At 42.5% G+C, this 27,649-nt stretch overlaps 1 protein-coding gene across 1 annotated transcript in view; it reads left to right on the top strand.

The window, feature by feature from the left end:
• The window catches only part of LOC135519369 (receptor activity-modifying protein 1-like), a 60,593-nt gene extending 36,264 nt beyond the window's left edge, over positions 1-24,329 (top strand). Inside the window, exons 2-3 of the mRNA XM_064944556.1 lie at positions 5,246-5,381; positions 23,038-24,329. Of these exons, the coding sequence (XP_064800628.1) occupies positions 5,246-5,381; positions 23,038-23,293 (392 nt within the window). The 3' untranslated portion in view covers positions 23,294-24,329. The remainder of the gene's footprint in view (positions 1-5,245; positions 5,382-23,037) is intronic.
• Positions 24,330-27,649: the final 3,320 nt, after the last annotated feature.

The following is a 27,649-nucleotide window of genomic DNA, read 5'->3' as shown; positions in this document are numbered from 1 at the left end:
GGCCACGGAAGGATAGTTGTATGGCATTGAAGCTTGCCTGGAGGGTTGTTAACACAGTGTCCAAGGAAGGGCCAGAAGTATACAGAATGGTGTCGTCTGCGTAGAGGTGGATCAGAGACTCGCCAGCAGCAAGAGCGACTTCATTGATGTATACAGAGAAGAGAGTCGGTCCAAGAATTGAACCCTGTGGCTGAACCCCCATAGAGACTGCCAGAGGTCCGGACAGCAGACCCTCCGATTTGACACACTGAACTCTATCAGAGAAGTAGTTGGTGAACCAGGCGAGGCAATCATTTGAGAAACCAAGGCTGTCGAGTCTGCCGATGAGGATGTGATGATTGACAGAGTCGAAAGCCTTGGCCAGATCAATGAACACGGCTGCACAGTAATATTTCTTATCGATGGCGGTTAAGATATTGTTTAGGACCTTGAGTGTGGCTGAGGTGCACACATGACCAGTTCTGAAACCAGATTGCATAGCAGAGAAGGTATGGTGAGATTCGAAATGGTCGGTAATCTGTTTGTTGACTTGGCTTTCGAAGACCTTAGAAAGGCATGGTAGGATAGATATAGGTCTGAAGCAGTTTGGGTCAAGAGTGTCCCCCCCCTTTGAAGAGGGGGATGACCGCAGTTGCTTTCCAATCTTTGGGGATCTCAGACGACACGAAAGAGAGGTTGAACAGTCTAGTAATATGGGTGGCAACAATTTCGGCAGATAATTTTAGAAAGAAAGGGTCCAGATTGTCAAGCCCGGCTGATTTGTAGGGGTCCAGATTTTGCAGCTCTTTCAGAACATCAGCTGAACGGATTTGGGAGAAGGAGAAATGGGGAAGGCTTGGGCGAGTTGCTGTGGGGGGTGCAGTGCTGTTGACCGGGGTAGGAGTAGCCAGGTGGAAAGCATGGCCAGCCGTAGAAAAATGCTTGTTGAAATTCTCAATTATGGTGGATTTATCAGTGGTGACAGTGTTTCCTATCTTCAGTGCAGTGGGCAGCTGGGAGGAGGTGTTCTTATTCTCCATGGACTTTACAGTGTCCCAGAACTTTTTTGAGTTAGTGTTGCAGGAAGCATATTTCTGCTTGAAAAAGCTAGCCTTGGCTTTTCTAACTGCCTGTGTATAATGGTTTCTAGCTTCCCTGAACAGCTGCATATCACGGGGGCTGTTCGATGCTAATGCAGAACACCATAGGATGTTTTTGTGTTGGTTAAGGGCAGTCAGGTCTGGGGAGAACCAAGGACAATATCTGTTCCTGGTTCTAAATTTCTTGAATGGGGCATGTTTATTTAAGATGGTTAGGAAGGCATTTAAAAAAAATATCCAGGCATCCTCTACTGACAGGATGAGATCAATATCCTTCCAGGATACCCCGGCCAGGTCGATTAGAAAGGCCTGCTCGCTGAAGTGTTTCAGGGAGCGTTTTACAGTGATTAGTGGGGGTCGTTTGACCGCTGACCCATTACGGATGCAGGCAATGAGGCGGTGATCGCTGAGATCTTGGTTGAAGACAGCAGAGGTGTATTTAGAGGGCAAGTTGGTTAGGATGATATCTATGAGGGTGCCCGTGTTTAAGGCTTTGGGGAGGTACCTGGTAGGTTCATTGATAATTTGTGTGAGATTGAGGGCATCAAGTTTAGATTGTAGGATGGCTGGGGTGTTAAGCATGTTCCAGTTTAGGTCGCCTAGCAGCACGAGCTCTGAAGATAGATGGGGGGCAATCAGTTCACATATGGTGTCCAGAGCACAACTGGGGGCAGAGGGTGGTCTATAGCAGACTGCAACAGTGAGTTCTATCTTGTCTGAAAAGGTTGTAGTTTGGAATTAAAATTTTATAATTTTTGGTAGTCTTCCTAAGCCAGGATTCAGACACAGCTAGAACATCCGGGTTGGCAGAGTGTGCTAAAGCAGTGAATAGAACAAACTTAGGGAGGAGGCTTCTAATGTTAACATGCATGAAACCAAGGCTATTATGACAGCCTTGATGACAGGTTAATGCCAAGAGTGTGCAAGGCTAAGGGAGAGAGCGAGAGACAGTCTTCTGTGAACTGGCCAGCTAACAATGTGTCATGAAGGAGTAAATGTGAGACCTAATTAATATTTTTAGCCAAAAGCCATCTTTTTGCCCTTATGATTACTCCCTTTGTTTCTACTCCTCTCAGAGGTTGTTTGGGCTGACCCTGAACTGGCAATTTGTAAATTTCTCCCCTACCTTAACTCCCCTCCTGTACTCCCTATTCACCCACAACTGCGAGGCCAAGAATGACTCCAACACCATCATTAAGTTTGCTGACGGCACAACAGTGGTAGGCCTGATCACCGACAACGATGAGACTGCATATAGGGAGGAGGTCAGGAACCTGGCTGTGTAGTGCCAGGACAACAACCTCTCCTTCAATGTGAGCAAGACAAATGAGATGACCGTGGATTACAGGAAAAGGAGGGCCGAACAGGACCCCATTAACATTGGGCAGTATTGGAGCGGGTCGAGAGTTTCAAGTTCCTTGGTGTCCACATCACCAACAAACTATCATGGTCCAAACATACCAAGACAGTTTTGAAGAGGGCAAAACAACACCTTTTCCCCCTCAGAAGACTGAAAAGATTTGGCATGGGTCCTCAGATCCTCCAAAAGTTCTACAGCTGCACCATCGAGAGCATCCTGACCGGTTGCATCACCTCCTGCAATGGAAACTGCTCAGCTTCTGACCGTAAGGCGCTACAGAGGGTAGTGCGTACGGCACAGTACATCACTGGGACCAAGTTTCCTGCCATCCAAGACCTCTATACCAGGCTGGGTCAGAGGAAGGCCATTGTCAAAGACTCCAGCCACCCTAGTCATAGACTGTTCTCTCTGCTACCGCATGGCAAGCGGTACAGTAGCTCCAAGTCTAGGACCAAAAGGCTCCTTAACAGCATCTACCCCCAAGCCTTAAGACTGCTGAACAACTAATCAAACGGACAACCAGACTATTTTCATTGACCCCCCTTTGTTTTTACTCTGCTGCTATTCATTGTTTATTATCTATGCATAGTCACTTTACACCTACCTAAATGTACAAATGACTTCTACTAACCTGTACCCCTGCACATTGACTTGATACCGGTACCCCCTGTAGCCTCATTATTGTTATGTCATCTTATTGTGTTACTTTTTATTTGATTTTTCACTTTAGTTTATTTAGCAAACATTTTTTAAACTCTATTTCTTGAACTGCATTGTTGGTTAACGGCTTGTAAAGTAAGCATTTCACATTTCACAGCACTGTTGTATTCGGGCACATGTGACATACATTTGATCTGATTTGATATCTCTAACACGGAGTGCTTTTCTCAGCTCTGAGCCCTGGGGCAGTGATGCTCTGTGATGCTCTGCTCCTTGGAGTTGAGAGCGTGTTTGTGCCCTTTTAACAGTTTAAAGCAATCTCCCAGTCCAGTCAGCCTTGTCAAACAGTGAGAAACTGCTACCACATGGTGTAGTGTAGACAGCACTTAGAAAGCTTCTCAAAGCCAGAGAATTTTCTATAGGAACTCCAGGTATGAGGTTTTACCCTGTCAGCACTGTCAGGTGAGATCTTTACAGAGCTCTGTTGGATCTCAGAGATAAAATGTTAAGCAGTATCCTCTACTTAATGTAGAACTGATAGATCCCCATACCTCCGCTCATCAATGTGAAACATCTGTGAATGAGAGTTACACTGGCTCAGACCCGTACCATGTGATTATCCCCAGGCTATTGAGTTGGAAGTCAATGGCGTGAGACTACCATGTAGTTAAAGATAATAAAAAACAAGACATTCATCTGAGTCTCTACACTACATCTCTGTTCTAACCCTCTCTCTCTCTCTCTCTCTCTCTCTCTCTCTGTTCTGACCCTCTGTCCTCTCTCTCTCTCTCTCTCTCTCTCTCTCTCTCTCTCTGTTCTCTCAGTGGGTTATGCTGTGTTGGTCTACAGTACATCTCTGTTCTGACCCTCTGTCCTCTCTCTCTCTCTGTTCCCTCAGTGGGTTATGCTGTGTTGGTCTACAGTACATCTCTGTTCTGACCCTCTGTCCTCTCTCTCTCTCTCTCTCTCTCTGTTCTGACTCTCTCTCTCTCTCTCTGTTCTCTTCTGACTCTCTCTCTCTCTCTCTCTCTCTGTTCTCTTAGTGGGTTATGCTCTCTATCTCTCTCCTCTCTCTCTCTCTCTGTTCTCTTAGTGGGTTATGCTGTGTTGGTCTACAGTACATCTCTGTTCTGACCCTCTGTCCTCTCTCTCTCTCTCTGTTCTCTCAGTGGGTTATGCTGTGTTGGTCTACAGTACATCTCTGTTCTGACCCGGTCCTCTCTCTCTCTTTCTGTTCCCTCAGTGGGTTATGCTGTGTTGGTCTACAGTACATCTCTGTTCTGACCCGGTACTCTCTCTCTCTTTCTGTTCCCTCAGTGGGTTATGCTGTGTTGGTCTACAGTACATCTCTGTCCTGACCCTGTCCTCTCTCTCTCTCTCTCTGTTCTGACTCTCTCTCTCTCTCTGTTCTCTCTCTCTCTCTCTGTTCTCTCTCTCTCTGTTCTCTCAGTGGGTTATGCTGTGTTGGTCTACAGTACATCTCTGTTCTGACCCTCTCTCTCTCTGTTCCCTCAGTGGGTTATGCTGTGTTGGTCTACAGTACATCTCTGTTCTGACCCGGTCCTCTCTCTCTCTTTCTGTTCCCTCAGTGGGTTATGCTGTGTTGGTCTGCAGTACATCTCTGTTCTGACCCTGTCCTCTCTCTCTCTCTCTGTTCTGACTCTCTCTCTCTCTCTGTTCTCTCTCTCTCTCTCTCTGTTCTCTCAGTGGGTTATGCTGTGTTGGTCTACAGTACATCTCTGTTCTGACCCTCTCTCTCTCTGTTCCCTCAGTGGGTTATGCTGTGTTGGTCTACAGTACATCTCTGTTCTGACCCGGTCCTCTCTCTCTCTTTCTGTTCCCTCAGTGGGTTATGCTGTGTTGGTCTACAGTACATCTCTGTTCTGACCCTGTCCTCTCTCTCTCTCTCTCTCTCTCTCTGTTCTGACTCTCTCTCTCTCTCTCTCTCTCTCTCTCTGTCCTCTCTCTCTCTCTGTTCTCTCAGTGGGTTATGCTGTGTTGGTCTACAGTACATCTCTGTTCTGACCCTCTCTCTCTCTCTCTCTCTCTCTCTCTCTCTCTCTCTGTCTGTTCCCTCAGTGGGTTATGCTGTGTTGGTCTACAGTACATCTCTGTTCTGATCCTCTGTTCTCTCTCTACTCCCCAGTATGCCAGTCTGTGTCGGTGATGGCTTGTGGCGGGACCTATGAGTACGCCATCGAGGAGTTCTGCCTGGGGAAATTCAGACTGGACATGGAGGAACTTGACCAGCATCACTGGTGCAGCTGGGAGGATACAGTGGAGTGAGTATCCTATGCAGCACTAATGTAGTCTCTTAGTAGTATTCTATATTGCACCTATGAAGTATTCTCATATTCTACAGGTGTAGGATCGTCACTTGATCACCCTGTTGCAGAAGAATTTTCCTGCAATGCAGGAAATGTCAAACTTGTAGTGTATTTTAGTTTTTAAAAGGCTTCTGAAGTTTGCAATTTCCACTCTGCAATTTTAGACTTGATTTTCCCTTACGAAAAATGTATAAACCCCAACAAAAATGTTCATTAATTATAATATCCATAATAATTCCTGTTGCTGCAGGATTATCTTCCTGCTGTAGCAAACTGGCTCAAATTAAAATCTTACATCTGTATAGCATTCTATGTAATGTAGCACCTCCATGTCATTAACATTACAGTCACTCCTCAACCTGTCGTGAGGTAATAGAGATATGTAACGTTTATTTAATCAGCGTGTGCACAAACCTTTGGCCTGGCAATACTTTTTGAATATTTGAATATGCTGGCGATATTAATCCAAATGTAACAGGCCCAGCCAGTCCCACAGGCTCTGAACTCTAGGACTAGCATCTTAAATGTAGACTGGGGCTGGGTCCCAAATGGCACCCTATTTCTATTTACCTGGGTACCACATAGTATGCTAGTATACACCACTACGATGGTCATCAGTCCAGTCTAATGTCATCCCACCAGGAACCAGGAATGCTGGGTTGACAGGGTGTTTGTTGCCTGTTTGTCTGCCCCCATTGCTGGGGTTTTGTTTTTCCTCTTTGGCTGTAATGTTAGTCTGGATTTGTCAATTGGAGGCTTGTGGAAGGTGACACTGGTGTCCCAGCTGTCAGAACAGTGCCAGGACACTCAGCACTTTCCTGTCATCGACAGAACAGTCACCTGTCCCCCTCCACCCTGCCACAGGGAGGGACAGTCTGTGTACTTACATAAAAATGACTCTTCACTATTTCTCTTCCTCTATCTTTCTCAACATCCCTCCATCATTGTGGCTGGAAATGTTGATTTCTCACGAGGGGAATTATCTCTAAAGGTGTTTGTTTTTCCTAATTATTTGTGAATGTCTGCACTGGCACAGTGCTCTGGGGATATGCAGCTTAGAGAGTATCTCATATGGAACAGCTATGCAACATCCCCAGTTCAGTTACTTGTCTTGGACATGCACACCAGAACAGTATCATTGTCTGTAGTAAGGCAAGTCAGACCACCCAGTGTTCACCACGGGACCGATGGGGAGCAGTCTCCTGATCCAGATGCAGTAAGGGCTACAGTAACCTTTCACTGTCCATATCACATCTTGGCAGGCCCTTTTAAATGTATTATTTTAGTTAAATCTAGAGTCAGGTTCTGGCTTAGTTGGGGAGATAAACCCACACTGGGTAAGGGAAATAAACCAGTTTCAAGCAGTATTTGTGTATGTTTTCAGGGCAACGAAGACCCCCTTGGTGTGTGTTCTGATGTACGCAGGGAGAAATGACCCCCGTCAATGCCTCTCAGTTTCAAACCGACAGATTGAGTCTCTGCCTATAGTTTCGTGAGCTCACAGACTCGTTCATTCCTGTCTTTCTGCAGACATAATTAAGACATAATTAAAAGTTTGTTCTGTTTAGCTGCGTGTGTGTGTGTGTGTGTGTGTGTGTGTGTGTGTGTGTGTGTGTGTGTGTGTGTGTGTGTGTGTGTGTGTGTGTGTGTGTGTGTGTGTGTGTGTGTGTGTGTGTGTGTGTGTGTGTGTGTGCGTGCGTGCGCATCCCCACCACCCTACACCAGAGTTGACCTTGATATCGTGATGGCATGTTAATGTTGTATTATGTTAGCATTACCAACACTGCTGTAGAACAAACACAAGAGCGCAGGGTGAAAGGCACAAATCAAATGTTATTTTTCACATTCGCCGAATACAAGGGGTTGAAATGCTTACAAGCCCTTAACCAACAATGCCGTTTAATAAACAAATTAGGAACATTTGAGCAGTCTTGATACAACATTTTGAACAGAAGTGCAATGGTTTAATGGATCAGTCTAAAACTTTGCACATACACTCCTGTCATCTAGTGGCCAAAATCTAAATTGTACTTGGGCTGGAATAATATATTATGGCCTTTCTTTTGCATTTCTCAAAGATGATGGTACAAAAAAAATAAAAAAAGAACGGTTGGCTTTTTCTTATATTATCCTTTACCAGATCTATTGTGTTATATTCTCCTACATTCCTTTCACATTTCCACAAACTTCAAAGTAATTTCCTTTCAAATGGTACCAAGAATATGCATATCCTTGCTTCAGGGCCTGAGCAACAGGCAGCTAGATTTGGGTATGTCATTTTAGGTGAAAATTGGAAGAAAAAAAAGGGGTGGTTCCTTGTTAAGACAAATAAGTGTTAAGAAAGTATTGACTAAAATAAACTGAAGTAAAAAATAAATAAATAAAAAATAAAATAGAAAAATAACAAATAATTAAAGAGCAACAATAAAATAACAGTAACAAGGCTATATACAGGGGGTACCAGTACAGAGTCAATGTGCAGGGGCACAGTTTAGTCGAGGTAATTGAGGTAATATGTACATGTAGGTAGAGGTAAAGTGATTATGCATACAAATAGTACGGGTAGCCATTTGAATAGCTGTTCCAGGAGTCTTATGGCTTGGAGGTAGAAGCTGTTAAGAGCCTGGCACTAGACTAGGTGCTCCGGTACCGCTTGCCATGTGGTAGCAGAGTGAACAGTCTACGACTAGTGTGGCTGCAGTCTTTGGCCATTTTAGGGCCTTCCTCTGACACCGCCTGGTGTAGAGGTCCTGGATAGCAAGAAGCTTGGCCCCAGTAATGTACTGGGCTGTACGCACTATCCGTTGTAGTGCCTTGCAGTCGGAGGCCGAGAAGTTACCATACCAGGCGGTGATGCAACCAGTCAGAATGCTCTTGATGGTGCAACTTTATAACTTTTGGAGGATCTGAGGACCCATGCCAAATAGGCGTTGTCGTTCCCTATTCACGACAGTCTTAGTGTGTTTGGACAATGATAGTTTGTTGGTGATGTGGACACCAAAGAACTTAAAGCTTTCAACCTGCTCCACTACAGACCCGTCGATGGGAATGGGGGCATGCTCGGCTCTCCTTTTCCTGTAGTCCATGATCATCTCGTTTGTCTTCCTCATGTTGATGGAGAGGTTGTTATCCTGGCACCAAACTGCCAGGTCTCTGACCTCTCTATTGGCTGTCTCATCGTTGTCGAAGATCAGGCCTACCACTGTTGTGTCATCGCCAAACTTAATGATTGTGTTGGAGTAGTGCTTGGCCATGCAGTCATGGGTGAACAGGGAGTACAGGAGGGGACTGAGCACGCACTCCTGAGGGGCCCCGTGTTCAGGATCAACGTGGCAGATGTGTTCTTACCTACCCTTACCACCTGGGGTCGGCCCATCAGGAAGTCCAGGATCCAGTTGCAGAGTGAGGTGTTTAGTCCCAGGGTCCTTAGCTTAGCGATGAGCTTTGAGGGCACTATGGTGTTGAAAGCTGAGCTACAGTCAATGAATAGCATTCTCACTTAGATTTTCCTTTTGTCCAGGTGGGAAAGGGCAGTGTGGAGTGCAATAGAGATTGTATCATCTGTGGATCTGTTGGGGCGGTATGCAAATTGGATTGGGTATAGAGTTTCTGGGATAATGGTGTTGATGTGAGCCATGACCAGCCTTTTAAAGCACTTCATGGCTACACTTGCCAGTTGGTCAGCGCATGCTCGGAGTACACGTCCTGGTAATCCGCCTGGCCCTGTGGCCTTGTGATTGTTGACTTGTTTAAAGGTCTTACTCACATCGGTTACGGAAACAGTGATCACACAGTTGTCCAGAACAGCTGGTGTTCTCATGCATGCTTCAGTGTTGCTTGCCTCAAAGCGTGCGTAGAAGTAATTTAGCTCGTCTGGAAGGCTTGTGTCACTGGGCAGCTCGTAGCTGTGCTTCCTTTTGTAGTTCATAATAGTTTGTACGCCCTGTCACATCCCACGAGAGTTTGAGCCAGTGTCGTAGCCTCCTTATTGTTGATATATCTTTGTTGTAAAAATGTTATTTAATTTCCTCACACTTTGACAGGCATATACTGATCTAATTTTATGATCTTGTAAAAAAAGGAATGTCCATACAATTTTTTTCTCCATACAGTATTTTGCCGAATCTATTCTATATATTTAAAACATTGTCATGGGTCTTTTAACATACAGTAGGTGTTATGCTCAGACTGGCAAAAGCAATAGGGAAAGCAACAAGCCACAAAGCCTGTATGGCTATGAACAGATTCCCAAATAGTACCCTTTTACACTCCCGCCCCATTTCCAAACTATGTTTATACATTCTCCTCTGTGTGACCAAAAAGGGCTATTATAGATGAGTAGTTAGCGTGTCATGCCTGGCCTGTCTGTGTGTGGTCCTTTGAGGTGAGGTGGTTATGCTTGGCTTGTGTTCTAGTCCCACTTGGTCTCTCAGCCGTGAAAGGACTCATTAAAGTATGCATAGCACCCCGGCTGCCTCAGCTCCTCCATAATATACACTGCACAGTTAGCACTGTTTTCAGGACAATCAACCTGTCACTGTTCTGAGTGGACTGCCTAGCAGGTTAAGTTAGCACTGGTGACTTAGCATAGACTGTCAAACCCCTTAGCAAACCCGCACCAATGTAACTTGACGATTGAGCCTCAGACACAGAACTTCACTTGTTGTGAGAGTACAGAGGGCAGGCAAGATGGGATCCTTTTCTATGCTGTAGTGTTTCTGCAGTCTCAGTCCCAACAATACAGACTGTGAAACCCATTCACTATCACAGAAAAACAAATCAGAGGGCTGCACACCACTCCACTGGAATAATTTTAGAGACAACCCGCTGGCCACTGTGTAGAATACTTCACACATTCTTCAGAGTCTAGCAGCAAGCATAGAGCTGCACTGCTCTAAAGGTCCCATCGCGTGTGAACTACATGGGGCCATGTTACCTGCCCCAGGCCTGAGCTCTGTAGACTCCACTCCGTCTTCTCTTGGCAGGTGGCATCTCTCTCTCTCTTTCTCTTAGCACGCTATGATGACCAATCGGCTAAACAATCTCCCTCTGCTGTTAAATCACACAAAACCCGCAGGACCAGAGGTGAGGATAGGACAGTGTTAAGCGCCCACGCTCTGTGTCACACTTTTAAAAATTGGCTACATGTGCTGTGTGTTACAGGACCCACAAATAGCAAAAGAGGTGCATTTTTTTTATCTTGACCCAGCCTCCCTTGATATCAAAGTTTGGTCTTTGTTCCTGAGGTAGAGGATGTGTTCTGTGAGGTCAAAGAACACTGTCATTTAACTAACGAACGGGAGAACGGGCTAACTAACTTAGATATTTTCCTTGATCCATTCTTCCCTTTCCTTCTCACTCTCTCCATTTAGCTCTAAGTTCATGTTTTATATAGCTTATGATCTACTCTCTGTGATCAGTCTGTTGAACGCTGTGGCAGTCGGTCATGCCTGAATCATTCATGATGTAGACATGCCTGTATGAGTTTACTGGCCAATAAGCTTCATCATATCCGCGCCAAATCTTATGACCTCAGGCGTTTGGAAATAACTGCGGTTCTTGAACCACTATGATTGCATCGCTAATTACACTGTAATCAGAGGAATTGGATTGTGTTTTTACATAGCTCTCCAGATGGCTGCTTGCCAGAGACCTAGCCTAATGCTCTAAAATAAGGCAGCCAGGAGGTTTGTTCTGTGGTTGCGTCCCAAATGGCACCCTATTCCCTATATAGTGCAATGCTGTTGACTAAGGCCCATATGCACTATATAGGGAATATCGTGCAATTTGCAGCTCTTAATCCAAGCAACTCTTTTTTTATGCTCTCCTGATCAATAGCCAGAATGTTCACCTTGGGACCTAATGTTTCCACTGGTATTTTGTTCAGGGAGAGAAGGTAAAGTCGGATGCTATTGCCAGGGATATCAGATACTTGTCTGTCTCCACATCCCCTGCAAGCCTTTAGTTGAAATCAGTCAGTTTGGTTTGGCTGGAGGAGTGTCTCCATCCGGATCTGAAGGCTCAGCTTCGATCACCCTGTTTTTGGTTGAACATTCTCTGAGTGTTTTCCGTTCTGGGGGGGGGTCATGACTTGTGACTTGATTTCATTTTGTGACAGTTGAGGGAATCATTTATAAACCTTTATACCATGGCATTGTTGAATACTAATTTCTGATTGGCTTGAAGGAAGGGCATTCTAGAGCGTGCATTATTTAAGTGATAATGCCAGAGAAGCCGGTGTTTGGAGGATATATTGGCATGGGTGTTGCCAAACCGTGCCAATATATCCTCCAAACACTGCCTTCAAGAGCATTATCACTTCAATACAATGTGTTACCAAAATCAACATAATCAAATAATGATTGACATATTTTCATTAAAAACATTATTTTGATTAATGTATTCATACTATTTCATCCTTCCACAAGATATAATACCCAAGCCAGTTGGTCGTTTGTTCTATCGGTTCGGTTGTCAGAGACGTGACTCAGTCGTTCAGTCTTTTTGTTCTGTATCTCCAGTGTTAATCTGCTAATTTGTAATTATTCGCCTACCTCTTCATGCCTTTTTCACACAATGTATATAGACTCTTTCTTTTTTTTCTACTGTGTTATTGACTTGTTTATTGTTTACTCCATGTGTAACTCTGTGTTGTTGTCTGTTCACACTGCTATGCTTTATCTTGGCCAGGTCTCAGTTGTAAATGAGAACTCGTTCTCAACTAGCCTACCTGGTTAAAATAAATAAATAAATAAAAATGTAAAATCTATAGACGTGACCCAGTCGTTCGTTCTAAAAGTTCCATTGCATACTGGCTGGCAATGTTCATATCCCTTGCTTGCTAGCTAGCTAGCCAACTATGGCTAATTTAACATTGCGTTAACAAAGTGCAGCCAGAATAAGAGCAAAGTAGCAGCATTTGCATTTGCAGCTGTTTTCTGCTGACATTTATTTGGATACATCCATAACAGTATAGAAAATGCGCGCACTCGTCAGGACACTGTTGTTCAGAGGAGCTAGCTAACAACACAGCTAAGACAAACACTTCAAAATGAAGCTAGAAAGATTGCAAACTAGCTGTACTTTGTTTCGTTTGACCTTTTTTCAAATGACATTTCTTTGTACATATTCATAAAAATTATACCAGCTGATTCATGATTTTGACTGGCTGAGAAACGATGCCTGCCTGCCTGATGTCTGACATGTTCATTACTTTGGGACAGCTGGAGATCGAATTTGAATATTGAAACAATATTGCAAAGGTCGGAGAGACAGACAGCAAGGTTTATACAAATCTATGCTGTTGAAAACCAAATGTCAGTTTAAAAGAAATGTGAGATAATGTCTACATGCTTTTAATAGTGGAGATTAAGTTTATAAATTGCCTGGCTGGGCTGATGAGACAGGGGATTGCACAGTCAAATGGAACAGAGTAAATATGCATTTTAACGTCATAGATTTAGCCAATGGTAACGTGTGGAATAGACACTGGCTGGAATGCATTTTTAACGCATCAACATTCAGGAGTAGACCCACTTGTTGTATAATTTTCTTTTGCACACAGTATATTTGCATGTAGATTTCAATGGCTATGGTTTATTCATACATGTTTTAAGTTTGAGCTGCTTTTGAAAGTAAAAGTTGAATTGAAACCATTGTTGAATTCGATTTTCATAATAGCAAGCTAGGACGATGATTTGGTTAGCTAAACTAGCAAGTCTGTTTAGCTACTTCAGTGGATGTTGAACACGTTTCTAGCGGCAAATTTGTTAAATTATAGCCATGGTATAAAATGGATAATCAACTCATGGCTCTATGCATTCTCTGGAAAATAATGCAACTCTGTTGAAGGTTAGTTATGGGTAACTTTTTTCTTGCTTTTTTCATGAATTTATATGTATATGTTCTTCCTATTGCAGTGCATTTATTTCCATTCAAATATTTGCTTAAAACAGACAAAGAAATATCTAATCAACTCTATTCTGGCAATATAGAATGTCGAACAACCTTGAGATACAAATTGTGCATGTTTGAGATACACAGGTTGTGTGTAGGTCTGCACAGATCAACAGATATTTACAATGCCTGGAAAAACATCCTATCAAGTACCACAATAATCATATATTTTATGTATCGCTATATATACCCCCTTCATTCCTGAAATACAAGGGAGATGACAATAGAAATCATGCAGTTAAGTTTTTAGTGAGCCGACATTAATCCATCCCCCATCTATATGCAGTTGAAGTCTAAAGTTTACATACACTTAGGTTGGAGTCATTAAAACTCGTTTTTCAACCACTCCACAAATTTCTTGTTAACAAACTATAGTTCTGGCAAGTCAGTTAAGACATCTACTTTGTGCATGACACAAGTAATTTTTCCAACAATTGTTTACAGACAAATTATTTCACTTATTATTCACTGCATCACAATTCCAGTGGGTCTGAAGTTTACATACACTAAGTTGACTGTGCCTTTAAACAGCATGGAAAATTCCAGAAAATTGTCATGGTTTTAGAAGCTTCTGATAGGATAGTTGACATCATTTGAGTAAATTGGAGGTGTACCTGTGGATGTATTTCAAGGCCTACATTCAAACTCAGTGCCTCTTTGCTTGACATCAGGGGAAAATCTAAAGAAATCAGCCAAGACCTCAGAAAAATAATTGTAGACCTCCACAAGTTTGGTACATCCTTGGGAGCAATTTCCAAACGCCTGAAGGTACCACGTTCATCTGTACAAACAATAGTACGCAAGTATAAACACCATGAGACCATGCAGCTGTTATACCCCTCAGAAAGTAGACGCGTTCTGTTTCCTAGAGATGAATGTACTTGGTGCAAAAAGTGCAAATAAATCCCAGAACAACAGCAAAGGACCTTGTGAAGATGCTGGAGGAAACAGGTACAAAAGTATCTATTTCCACAGTAAAACGAGTCCTATGTCGACATAACCTGAAAGGCCGCTCAGCAAGGAAGAAGCCACTGCTCCAAAACCGCCATAAAAAAGCCAGACTACGGTTTGCAACTGCACATGGGGACAAAGATTGTACTTTTTGGAGAATTGTCCTCTGGTCTGATGAAACAAAAATAGAACTGTTTGGCCATAATGACCATCGATATGTTTGGAGGAAAAAGGGGGATGCTTGCAAGCCGAAGAACACCATCCCAACTGTGAGCACGGGGATAGCAGCAGCATGTTGTGGGGTGCTTTGCTGCAGGAGGGACTGGTGCACTTCACAAAATAGATGGCATCATAAGAGAGGAAAATCATGTGGATATATTGAAGCAACATCTCAAGACAACAGTCAGGAAGTTAAAGCTTGGTCGCAAATGGGTCTTCCAACTGGACAATGACCCCAAGCATACTTCCAAATTTGTGGCAAAATGGCTTAAGGACAACAAAGTCAAGGTATTTGAGTGGCCATCACAAAGCCCTGACCTCAATCCTATAGAAAATGTGTGTGCAAAATTGAAAAAGCATGTGCGAGCAAGGAGGCCTACAAACCTGACTCAGTTACACCAGCTCTGTCAGGAGGAATGGGCCAAAATTCACCCAACTTATTGTGGGAAGCTTGTGGGAGGCTACCCAAAATGTTTGACCCAAATTAAACCATTTAAAGGCAATGCTCCCAAATACTAATTGAGTGTATGTAAACTTCTGACCCACTGGAAATGTGATGAAAGAAATAAAAGCTGAAATAAATCATTTTCTCTACTATTATTCTGACATTTCACATTCTTAAAATTAAGTGATGATCCTAACTGACCTAAGATTGGGAATTTTTACTAGGATTAAATGTCAGGAATTGTGAAAAACTGAGTTTAAATGTATTTGGCTAAGGTGTATGTAAACTTCCTACTTCAACTGTAAACCAAGCAACCAGGCTAAGTAGGTTACCCATTGGACTGAACCACAAAGTCAGGATTGTAGTTCAAATGGCTGGTTCTCAAATCTATAAAGTGTCAAAATGTACACTCTACAAAAGCTGTTTATGAATAATAAAATATTGTTAATTAGCCACATTTTGTCTTACCCATTCTGATGGTGGTGTCATACTTTGTCCACGCTGATGTAAATTTGGGGAGAAGGATTTGCAGCTGCGATCAGCAGCAGAGTCTTGAAACGTGTGGCTGAAGTGCTTCTTCAGTCCCAGTTGTAGCACATCCAGAGGCTTACAGTACTTCAGGGACAACTTGATTCGGTCAACTTTTGTGATCTGCAGGTTGATAGTTGGAAGTAGCCACCACATCTGGAAATTGGTTTCAGCCTGCAGATGTTGATGACCTTTACGACTGGGCTCATTGTGGCAACATCTTCTGTGAGGCAGGGGAGTTCAGCTGGATTGAACCAGAGAAAAAACCCCACTAATAATAATAATAATACGTTCCCATCCTACAAAGGGGACCACTAACCATTTCACCTGATTTAACAACAGGAATCAATGAGTAGTTGACTAAATGATAGTGTATGGCTACAATATGTGAAACAGTTATTAGTCAACATATTTAGACGATATTCAAGACCTTACATAACGATAAAATAATACATAATCCTTACTTACATTGGAACCTTGAAGTCTGTGCAGAGACCTCTGACGGCCGCCTCTCCTTTGTCTTTGATGATCCTCAGGGGTCTTTCCACAGCCATGAACCAGGAGTTCCACCTTGTAGCATTCAGACGCAGCAGCTAGAGGTTCCAAGTATCTTCAATGATTTCGGCTGCAAGTGTGGATCTCCCGCGTTTGTTCCAAAGTGCTTGGCACTTGCCAAATGTTGAACAGGACACTTTTTTGTAAGCCTCGCTGGATGTTGCTTTTAGCGAATTGCCTTTAGATACTAAGTTGAGTAAGTGGCAAGCACAACGCTGGTGCTTTGGCAGCTGGTACTCAAAACCATCACCTTCATTCAGGATCGTTGCCACATCAAAAAACTCCACTTCTTCAATCTCCTATTGTTCCTCTTCACCATCGTCCTGTCCTGGCTGAGCTGCTTCACCCCCACCACCCACTGCTTCGACTGCCTCGTTATTTTCATCTTCTCCATAAACTTGGAAAGCTTTCAAGAAGTTAGAGCCATTGTCTGTTATTGTTCTTACAATCTTACTCCGAATTTCAAACTCAGAATGTATGTCATTTAGGGCACCTGACAACACATCAAAGGTTTGCGATCCTCTCAACTGTTTACAGGCCAGGGATACAGCACATCTGTTGAGATTGTCAGGGTCTATCCAATGGGCTGTAACACCAATGAAACTTCTTGCAGACCAACAGTCGGTGGTGATGGCGATGTGGTCAACTCCTCTCATGGCCTCAGTCACCTTCTTCATTTCCTTGGATGCTTCATCAATCCTGGAGCGCAGTGTGGGCCTTGATGTTATCTTTGAGTTAGGCTGCAGATCCTGCACTAACTCTCTGAACAGTTTTTGTTCTACAACAGCAAATGGTTGGAGACCTTGGACCACATACTTCACCACAGCTTTGCCAATGGATTTTTGAGACACTGCCTTCAGTAATGTGCTCTGCTTGATGGTGGAGGGAGTGTCAGGGGTATGTTTTCTCTTCAGTGTGTTTGCTGTCCATATTTCTTAAGATGGTGTACCTGCTTTCTCTGAAATAATAATAAAAGGAAAAGACTGACAATAGTTAATTAGCTAGATAACTACCATCACCAAATACTTAAGGTATAGGATCCTAATTTTAAAGCTATTAACAACATTAGTTAAGTGATAGTTTTTTGTGAGCATTTAATATTACTTTGAGAAAAAAACAATGTTAATTGATTTAGCTTGTAGGTGACGTCAATAGCTTAAGTCTACAGTAATTAACTAGGTAGGAAGAACAACTTTATCAACTAACATATGGGGTGGCAGGTAGCCTAGTGGCTGGACTAGTAACTGAAAGGTTGCAAGATCGAATCCCCGAGCTGACAAGGTAGAAATCTGTTGTTCTGCCCCTGAACAAGGCAGTTAACCCGCTGTTCCTAGGCCGTCATTGAAAATAAGAATTTGTTCTGACTTGCCTAATTAAATAAAGAAAAAATAAAGAAAAGAAAATGTCTAGCTAAACTAGTGGGTGTTAGCTAAAATGTGAAACCTAATGTTAGCTAGATAACTTAGCTTGACATGGGGTGTTTAGAGAAAAAGGTATTTGGCTAGACTAACGTTAGCTGACACAAATGGGCCAAGATTTGGAATGTACTAGTTAACTCATGTCAGTTTAGTTAGATTGAGTTAATTAACAATGATTCTGGGCACATTTTAGCCAGCTAAAGTAGGTAATGTTAGTTACTAAACTATTTAGGTATAGGATTAAGCAAACATGGGCTGGTTAGCTAATGTTAGATAGCATGCTAATATAAGTATCATTAGCTAGCATGCTATTGTTATTCTAGCTAGCTAGCAAGCTAACAGTAGGCCTACATCAATGTGTTTTTTTTAGATTTGCTGATGAGTTCTTGAACGCTAGTATTTCCTGAACTTTTGGTAAACATAACAGACATTTCATCCGGTAGGATGAATCCTTCATTCAGAGAAAAGAAAACATACAGCCAAGGATGTTTGTCCTCATCAGGAGGTGGTGGTAGAGCGATGACGGACATGATTGTGCGATTGGGTGGTGAGGGGGTTGCACTTTAAGGGCTCTTGGATTTGTCCAAACGTGAGGATTGGCTCAACTCTGCTTGCATGTCGTCGCCTGCTGCCTAGCAAAAGAAATTCACCCATCAGTGCGTATTTCTACTTCATTACTTTACACAACTGCGTGTGCACACACACACAGACACACACATGCATATTGCTCTACTCCCCTCCGCCTCAACATCCCTTCATCTATATTATATGAGAACCCACGGTGACATTAAAGACTTTGAGCAAACAGACATAGAGACAGAAGGGTGAACAGACAGACAGAGAGAACATTTCAATACTATGAGGCCTCTTCAATAACAATAGGGTTGCCGTGCACTACCTACCTCCTTGAATCACTTTGCTGATTGCTGATTGTTGTGGTGAGTTGAAGATGAAAGAGAGATAACAAATGCTCAAGACCCTCTGAGTTTCTCCCTGTATAATTCAATACATTCTTTGAAAAAATTGTGCGATCTAGAACCTAAAGAGGTTCTTTCACTGTACCATAGAAGAACCATTTGAAGAAACCTTTTGGGTGTCAGGTAGAACCCTGTTGGGTTCTATGTAGAGCCCTTTTTTACAGAGGGTTCTACATGGAACCCAAAAGGGTTCTGCCTGAAACCAAAAAGGGTTCTACCTTGAGCCAAAAATGATTCTCATATGGGGACAGCCGAAGAACCCTTTTGGAAAGTTTTTTTCAAAGAGTGAAGGAATGAGGGAGCATCAGCAGCAATTCCTGCTTAGACTGAGAGTACTAACAGAGAATATTCCTTTAAGCTAACTCATGTGCCATACTGTCAAAGGATATATTTATTCTAAAAAGTACTTGTATTTCTGAATAGCTGAATAATTCCATTGGCATTACAGTAACTGATTCTATAGGAAGTCTTTGGCATAGTTCGCTTGGATCTACGTCAATGTGATCATATACAGAAGTATCTTTGAAGAGCGGGCACTAAGCAGCTGCAGGAGAATTCACCAGGTTCTTTCTGACCAGAGCAGAGCTGAAGAACTACAACAGAACAGAACATGTGTAGAGCTTCCGCAGGTCAGCAGAACTTTTCTATGAACATGAACATCTATGAACTTATAGATTTAGAAGTACAGAAGACAGTGGAGCTGGCTGTAGAAATATAGAACGGTTGAACTCTATAACTTTAGAAATAGAGATTAAAGTTGCATAACTTTTGTACAGAGCACTAGTAGAACTAGAGAGGTGGGTTAGCTGTTGCTGCTCCACACATAGACAAGAGAGGGACAAAGCCAGGATACTGTTTCTCCCATCAACTGCTACAGAGATACAGTGAGCTGTATCTTGATGAAACAATTTGACAGAGCGGCCTGTTTGGGATACTGAGGTTTGCAAAGAGGACGAGGAGGAGAAGTAATTTGGCATTCTCTGTGCTGCTGCCTCCAAAGAGAGGAGTGTGGCAAACTTTGTGGTGAGTGGTGACACAAATCCATTTAAGTTCTGATGCTGAATCAAATAAAGTGCTTTGAGAGGTGGCTTTGACGGGAGAAGACTCTCCTGTCATCACACAGTTCCAGTTGAAAGACTGCACTCAAAGTACTTCAATACCACAGATAAAATAAGAAATTCAGTGTTGTGAAAAACCGGTTGTAAAAGATTTCCCCTTATCAACAGAAATGTCCATGTGCATATCAGAAGTACATCAAAAACCAGGCCCAGATGATATCTCTGTTTCCTCTGACTTTTCTGTACAGTTGGTACGATGTAGACTCAAACAAACGCTGAGGGAAGAACACTTCAGAAATGAAGAAGTTCATGCAGATGTTAGATGAAAGAAAATTAACATGGAAAACTATTGACCTGCAAACCGTACTGAGTTGCAGGTACAAGGTGTTGTCCCCACTTTCTAGTTGAGAGTGGAAGTATCTTGCTGCTAAGCTACATTCACATCCCTCTGTGTGTTGACGTTAGTCCCTGTCCCTCCTTGTCCCTCCACCCAGTTATATTTAGTGGTGTTAAACCCTCCTGAAATTCAATCTGGTGACTTATGGTGACAAAATGTGCTGTAGGATTTTCCCACCCCATGTCCATCTGAATGGAGAGAGTTGGAGCATATCCTGGACCTCTCTGCTTTATACACAGGAGAATCTAAACTGGTCACAGGGAATCTAAACTAGTTACTGTGTTGTCCTGACTCATTTCAACAGCTACACAGCTGAGGCTCACAAAGTCAGCTTTGGAATGTTTCGAGGTTAAAAACGACAGTTGAAAAAGTTAGTTAGTAGCACACACTACCGGTCAAAAGTTTAAGAACACCTACTCATTCAAGGGTTTGTCTATATTTTTACTATTTTCTACATTGTAGAATAATAGTGAAGACATCAAAACTATCAAATAACACATATGGAATCATCAATCAAAAAAGTCAAAACAAGCCCAAACTTGAATCAGTGAAAATAATTTAAGATTGCTGTTCCAGCCCGCTCCCCATCTAACTTGGGAGAAAATCCCCAAATCCAAATGTGCAAAACTGGTACAGACATACCCAAGACGACTCAAAGCTGTAATCGCCGCCAAAGGTGCTTCTTCAAGTATTGACTCAGGTGTAAATACTTATTAAATAAGATATTGCTGTATTTCATTTGTAAATTAATTGCCAAAATTTGTTAAAAAAAAACAACAACAATTTTTCACTTTATCATTAAGGGATATTATGTGTTGATGTGTGTGACATTTTTTTAAATCGATTTTGAATTCAGGCTGTAACACAACAAAATGTGGAATAAATCAAGGGGTATAAATACTTTCTGAAGGCACTGTAGTTAGGTTTTATACATTGTGCCATATTGGCTGTTATAAATGTCTTAGTTCTCAGTACTGAATAGGTTCCAGTCAGCAGGCCCTTGGGAGGAAATATAATGTACCAGAGATGTTTTGGAAGAACGTACAGGGAGAGAAAAGGGACTGTCTAGGAACAATCCATTTCCTCCGATTATGAAATGTTGCAGATGACGTGACTTTGGCAAGCGTCCCATTTTCAGTAAAGCAGCGGTAATATAAAGGTAATCAATTCTGTCATGTAAACAATGGTTATCTGGAGTAATAACATTGGCCACGGCCGTAAGTCTGTCATGGATAAATGTCAGAGGAGAGAATAGGGGGTTGCTCATATTTCTATTCCCTGTAGAAGATCTAATTTTACACTCCTTCTTCCTGTCTCTCAACCCTACCTCTCTCTCCCCCACTTTCCTTCACTGTGTATGTACCTCTCTCTCTTCCTCCCAGTCTCTCTCTCTCATCTCCCTGCTCTCTGTTGCCCCTATCTATACTTTTGTCTTGCTGTCCAATTGTTTTTTTTAGGAATTAATTTATTTGTGCCTAGATATTGTTTATTCCTGTCCATATGTCTGCTGCCACTGTACTGTTGTATCCTTTTTGCCAAGTCATTATTGCAAAATAGAAAGTATTCTCATCTTAATAACCTACCTGGTTAAATAGAGGTCATATGTTATTAGTGGTGAAAGAAGTACTCAATTGTCATACTTGAGTAAAAGTAAAGATGCCTTAATAGAAAATGACTCAAGAAAAAGTGAAAGTCACCCAGTAAAATATTCCTAGAGTAAAAGTCTAAAAGTATTTGGTTTTAAATATACTATATTTACATATAATAGATAAGTATAAAAAGTAAATGGAATTGCTAAAATGTAATTAAGTTTAAAAATTAAAAGTATAAACCATTTCAAATTCCTTATATTAAGCTTCCCAGACGGCACAATTTTATTTTTAGATTTTTATTGACGGATAACCAGGGGCAGGCACACTCCAACACTCAGACATCATTTACAAACCAAGCATTTGTGTTTTGTGAGTCCGCCAGATCAGAGGCAGTAGGGATGACCAGGGATGTTCTCTTGATAAGTGTGTGAATTGGACCATTTTTCTATCAAAATGTAACAAATACTTTTGGCTGTCAGGGAAAATGTAAAAAGTAAAAAGTACATTATTTTCTTTCAGAATGTGGAGAAGTAAAAGTAAAAGTTGGCAAAAATATAAATAAAGTAAAGTACAGATACACCAAAAAACATATTTTAGTAAAAAAGTATTATTTTTACTAAAGTACTCTAAACCACTGTATGTTATTGATGATAGTGTTTCCACCAGCTGTACATCTGAAGGTGATTAGCATGCATGGATATAATGTATGTCTGGCTTGGAAGATGAGCCAGATGGTCTGCCTTTACCCGAGGTATCGCTCTCCCACTGGGGGAAAGTTCTATCTGGGACTGGGGGGTTGGTGGGAGCAAGGCGGGGACAAAAGGGGGTTGGAGGGAACAATCATTGGTTGTGTAAGGGAAACCTGGGGGTTATAAAAAGGTCCTAGCTATGCCAGACGTTCCATGCCAGGGAGGATGTGGGTATAAATAATAGGCCATGTGGCGGGCATGCTCTGAGGAAAGGGGGAGAGGGGACCCTTCAATCAGAGACCTGTCAGGAAGAGGGGAGGGTCTGTGTGCACTTTTGAGAGTATGTTTTTATGTATGGAGTGGACCCTCTGTCATTACCATGAATCATTACTCTCAATCATGACAGGACTGTACAAATTTGGTGAAGGAGCACTCTCTCTCTCTTTCTCTCTCTCTCACACATTTTCCCTAACCTTAACCCGTTACCCTGACCCTAACCATATATAATTTGCATTTAGAACCCATTACCTTCCTGTATGTCTATTCAAATATGTAGGCTATCATTTACCCTCATTATGAAATACATTTTAGTCATTCAGCAGATGCTCTTATCCAGAGCGACTTACAGGAGAAATTAGGGTTAAGTGCCTTGCTCGAGGGCACATTGAAATATGTTTCACCTAGTCGGCTCTGGGATTCAAACCAGCAACCTTCCGGTTACCGGCCCAATGCTCTTAACTGCTAGGCTACCTGCTGCCCAACACTATGAACCTTGTCCGCATTCGCTTGATTTTACCTCCCTCTCTCTCTTTGTCTCTCCCTACAGACCTTATGGTGAGCTCACCAACTGCACCTACCTGATTGCCCTGAAGATGGACTGTTTCTGGCCCAACCGGCAGGTGGACGAGTTCTTCATCCGCATCCACAAGCACTACTTCCACGACTGCTCCTTGTCGGGACGGCAGCTGCGTGATCCGCCCAACCATATCCTTGGGCCATTCATTGTGGTGCCCATCCTTGTCACGCTGCTCATGACTGCCCTAGTGGTGTGGAGGAGCAAACGCAGCGAAGGCATTGTGTAACCCAGGCCAACCCCAAGCTCCAGGCACCCAGCCAGGGGAGAAGAGGTCTAGAGGAGGCCCCCTTCACCCTCCACCCAGGACGGAGACAGGTATACATAACGCTGCTGCTACTACAGAACAGACATCATGGACCAGGCAAGGGACTGGGAGGACTATCAAAGCCTGTATCAAGGACAACATTATAGACCATCTATGTTACTGTCACTCTGTTGGGAGTTGACACTGAGCTACAGCCACAGGATATAGGAAAGGACACAGACTACAAGATGAGGATTTACAGAACTACACTGATTATAACCTGCAGGAGGACTTGTTTAAAAGTGTCTGCTTTCATTACCCTTTATCTGCAAATCCAATCTAGATGGAGAATCACAAGCTGTTAGCCATGAAGGACAGATGGTGTCTGATTGGTTTGAAGGACTTCCTGGGCACATGAGGTAATTTCCTGTGCAGTGAGTTGGGATACTTTGGCACAGCTCCTGAAGTGGACTTTTGACAGTCAGTCACCGATTGGTTGATAGATAGGATGATGCTAGGATGATGCTATCATCTCTGTGCTTTATGGATAATGTCTGTGCACTCTATACTCACCTCATAAACACTGTCTGGATCCAACATCCCCTGTACCTGCACCTGTCCCTATCCTTGCTGCTGTCCCTGCCCTGTCCCTGTTCCTGTCTCTAACAGTCAGAACCAACATATTTCTACAATCGCCCTTCAAATCCTTACTTTGGCATTGTGCCAAATCGCTGTAAGTTATCAAAATAATATAAAAAAAATGAATTTGCCATGAATAGAAAGTGAATATGAAAAAGAGATGATTAAAAATGACTGATGTGTGTGAGACAACATACTGTGGAAATGCTGATTAGGGGGGTGTGGTATGATTGCTAGTCAGCCTATTGCAGATCTTGACAAATGATCCACCAACCACTATTATCCCTATGAATGGTTGATACAGGGCAGGAAAGGTCTACCCCCCCCTTGCAAATTTTGAATGTGAACAACAAACTTGGATTAAAACACAGACGTGTCATTGTGAATCAGTTGCTTTGTAAAAACAGTCTCCGGAACTTTGATGACTAGTAAGTCTTTCTTTTTTTTACTCACGCTTTTGGCTGGATATGTCAATGTGTAGTTTATACATGCATAGTCTATGAGCAGAATTACTGTCTTACCTCAATTAGCCACGGAATCCCTAGTTTGAAAGCAAATGTTTTATGGAAGATGTGTGGAGCCATTTTCCCTACATTTTCCCCCACGTGGGCCAGCCCCCTAGCAATTACAGTTCAAGCCAGTGTGCTTCAGCCCCTCGCCATTTGAGTGACAGCTGCACACACAGCAGAGCGAGGGCGAAAGCAATGACGTGGTGCACATATCTGCACATATGTGACGCAGTACGCAATTTTCAGGGACCACTTTGGGCTCGTGAGTGCTATTTTCAGAACTGCTTGCTAAAAAGTACACAAAGTACAGGAGAATCTCTAAACAGTGATTTTGTATGATGACTCTTCTCTGTGTAGCCACACTCTGCTTAAGGTTAATAGATTGTTGAGTAAGTTACTGACAAACTGTCATGTCTGTGTAACAGCAGTGTTGAAGATTGGTCCCTTTATTGGGTCCTTAGCAAGGCTAATGGCATCATCACCCGATAGGGACATAACCTTTAAGAGCAGAATATCCTACTTATGGAATTTTCTGACATACTCTTTATCTTATTAGTACTGAGAGGTAAATTGTCTGTGTGTCCAGCTGCTTTTCTAATTGCCTTTATATTACCATGGCTGAGACCCGGCTTTGCCGTCTGCAAGACCTGAACTCCCAAAGCCCCCATAGCTACCAGTTTACTCCTATTCACAGGGAAATACTCTCTCATCTCAGCGACCTTTCAACACAGACTTCAAAGCAATTTGATTTGCTTTAAGAGATTTAATGACTTTATTGGTCCTCTGCTCAGCTCCCGTATTCAAAACCCTCCCCTTCATTATGAGTCTTGTCAAGCTCGTATGTAGAACATAGTGTACTCTGGGAAACACGGTAAGAGGGTTTAGGGTTTCCCAGGATGATGGTGTTGATGTGAGACATGACCTGCCTTTCAAGTCACTTCATGGCTACCAACATGAGTGCTACAGGGCAGTAGTCATTTAGGCAGGTTACCTTTGCTTTCTTGGGCACAGGGACTATGGTGGTCTGCTTGAAACATGTAGGTATTACAGACTCGGTCAGGGAGAGGTTGAAAATGTCAGCGCATGCTCGAAGTACACGTCCTGGTAATCCGTCTGGCCCCGCGACCTTGTGAATGTTGAACTGTTTAAAGGTCTTGCTCACATCAGGTATGGAGAGCGTGATTACAAACTCATCCGGAACAGCTGGTGCTCTCATGCATGCTTCAGTGTTGCTTGCCTCGAAGCGAGCATAAAAGGCATTTAGCTCGTCTGGTAGGTTTGTGTTAATGGGCCGCTCGCATCTGGGTTTCCCTTTGTAGTCTGTAATAGTTTTCAAGCCCTGCAACATCCGACCAGCGTCAGAGCCGATGTAGTAGGATTCAATCTTAGTCCTGTATTGAGGCTTCGCCTGTTTGATGATGTCTGAGGGCATAGCGGGATCTCTTATAAGCATCCGGATTAGTGTCCCACTCCTTGAAAGTGGCAGCTGTAGCCTTTAGCTCGGTGCGGGTTTTACCTGTAATTCATGGCTTCTGGTTGAGATTTGTACACACGGTCACTGTGGGGGTGACATCATCGATGCACTTCTTGATGAAGCAGGTGACTGAGGTGGCATACTCCTCAATGCCATTGGATTAATTCCTGTGCTAGCAAAACAGTCCTGTAGAGTAGCATCCACATCATCTGACAACTTCTGTATTGAGCAAGTCACTGGTACTTTCTGCTTTAGTTTTTGCTTGTAAGTAGGATTTACTAAATGGAGGGCGAGGGAGAGCTTTGTATGCGTCTCTGTGTCTGGAGTAAAAATGGCCTAGAGTTTTTTTTGTCCTCTGGTTGCACATGTGACACGCTGGTAGAAATGAGGAACCTTAGCTGAATTAAACATGGCAGATTCTCATGCATATATTATGTAATTTACAACTGATCAATAAAACAAAGAAAGCTTGAGGAAAGGACTATGGGAAGTCCTGTGGGAAGGATTGAGGTTAGTAGTGTAAATGCAATTACATTTACAGAATGTTAAACAGTGCAGTGTCTCATGACAGAGCTGGTACAGAGCTGACAGGACTGTGGGATTTCAGTGTGCTTTATTTTCCCTGCTTGTGGCGTGTTCCTGGTTTCCCCACAGTAGTTCTGCAACCAGGGCAAACCTCCATCTCTTCCTCTTTCCTCTCCATCTCTCTGTTCTCTTGCTCTCTTCTCCCTCTCCCCTTCTCTCCCTTCTCTTCTCCTCTCTTTTCGCTCCCTCTCTCTCTCTCCCTTGTCTCTTTCTTCATATCTCCCTTAGAGTTTCATGAACTTGTCAGGTCTCCCTTGTTGTGTTAGCCAGAAGGACAAAGTCATAATACCATAATGCCACATACCAGCTACTGTTGTTAGATCGCTAACACTGAACCGGTTATGAAATCATTAAGAAAGGATAGGTGAGCAATGGAACATATGGTGGTAGGCTATGTCCAGGGTTGTGTTGGTTACTTTCTAAATGTAATCCATTACAGTTATTAGTTATCTGTCCAAAATTGTAATCAGTAACGTTTGGATTACTCAAACTCAGTAACGTAATCAGATTACCTTCCCCTTAAGAGGCACAGTCACAAAGTCATAAATCAGATTTTAAACCTAAACCTAACCTTAAATTAAGACCAAAAATATTTTGGGGGTTTTAAATTTTGACTTTGCAGTTGGACCATCTAGTGGAAATCATCAGTTCTCCCTCAAGGACAAGACTCATCCCCCAAAAAACGTCAATCTGCTTATTAATAGGCATTAGAAGCTGACAAAAATGTATATTACTGAACAATTATTGAATGACATCTATTGCAGAATAGATCAATGTTAGATTTTACATAGCTGGCCATAAATGGATGTTGCATTTTACTGTTGGTTGGTTTTGTAGGATTATTCTAACCCATTGCTTCCTCCTACAGATAATAATACAATTATGATATATCTATACATGAGAAAAAAAACAGTCTGTCAGATTTCCAGTCATTTCAATTAATGTAATACCTCTTGATCTGAAAGAATAGTACTCGGAAATATAGATTAATAAATTAGTTTTACTTGAGTATAAAAACTAAGGACTAATTATCCTACTCTGTTGTTTATGATTTTGTTGTCATGGAAGACTGATTGGGTTCATTGCTTCTAGTTAAAAAATGCAGCTCTCGGGATATCCTGCACTGAGCAC

This window comes from Oncorhynchus masou, chromosome 29 (genome assembly GCF_036934945.1).
Source record: "Oncorhynchus masou masou isolate Uvic2021 chromosome 29, UVic_Omas_1.1, whole genome shotgun sequence".
Taxonomy (NCBI): domain Eukaryota; kingdom Metazoa; phylum Chordata; class Actinopteri; order Salmoniformes; family Salmonidae; genus Oncorhynchus; species Oncorhynchus masou.
Note: the sequence above shows the minus strand (reverse complement) of the source record. Positions and strands in the feature narration are given on the sequence as shown.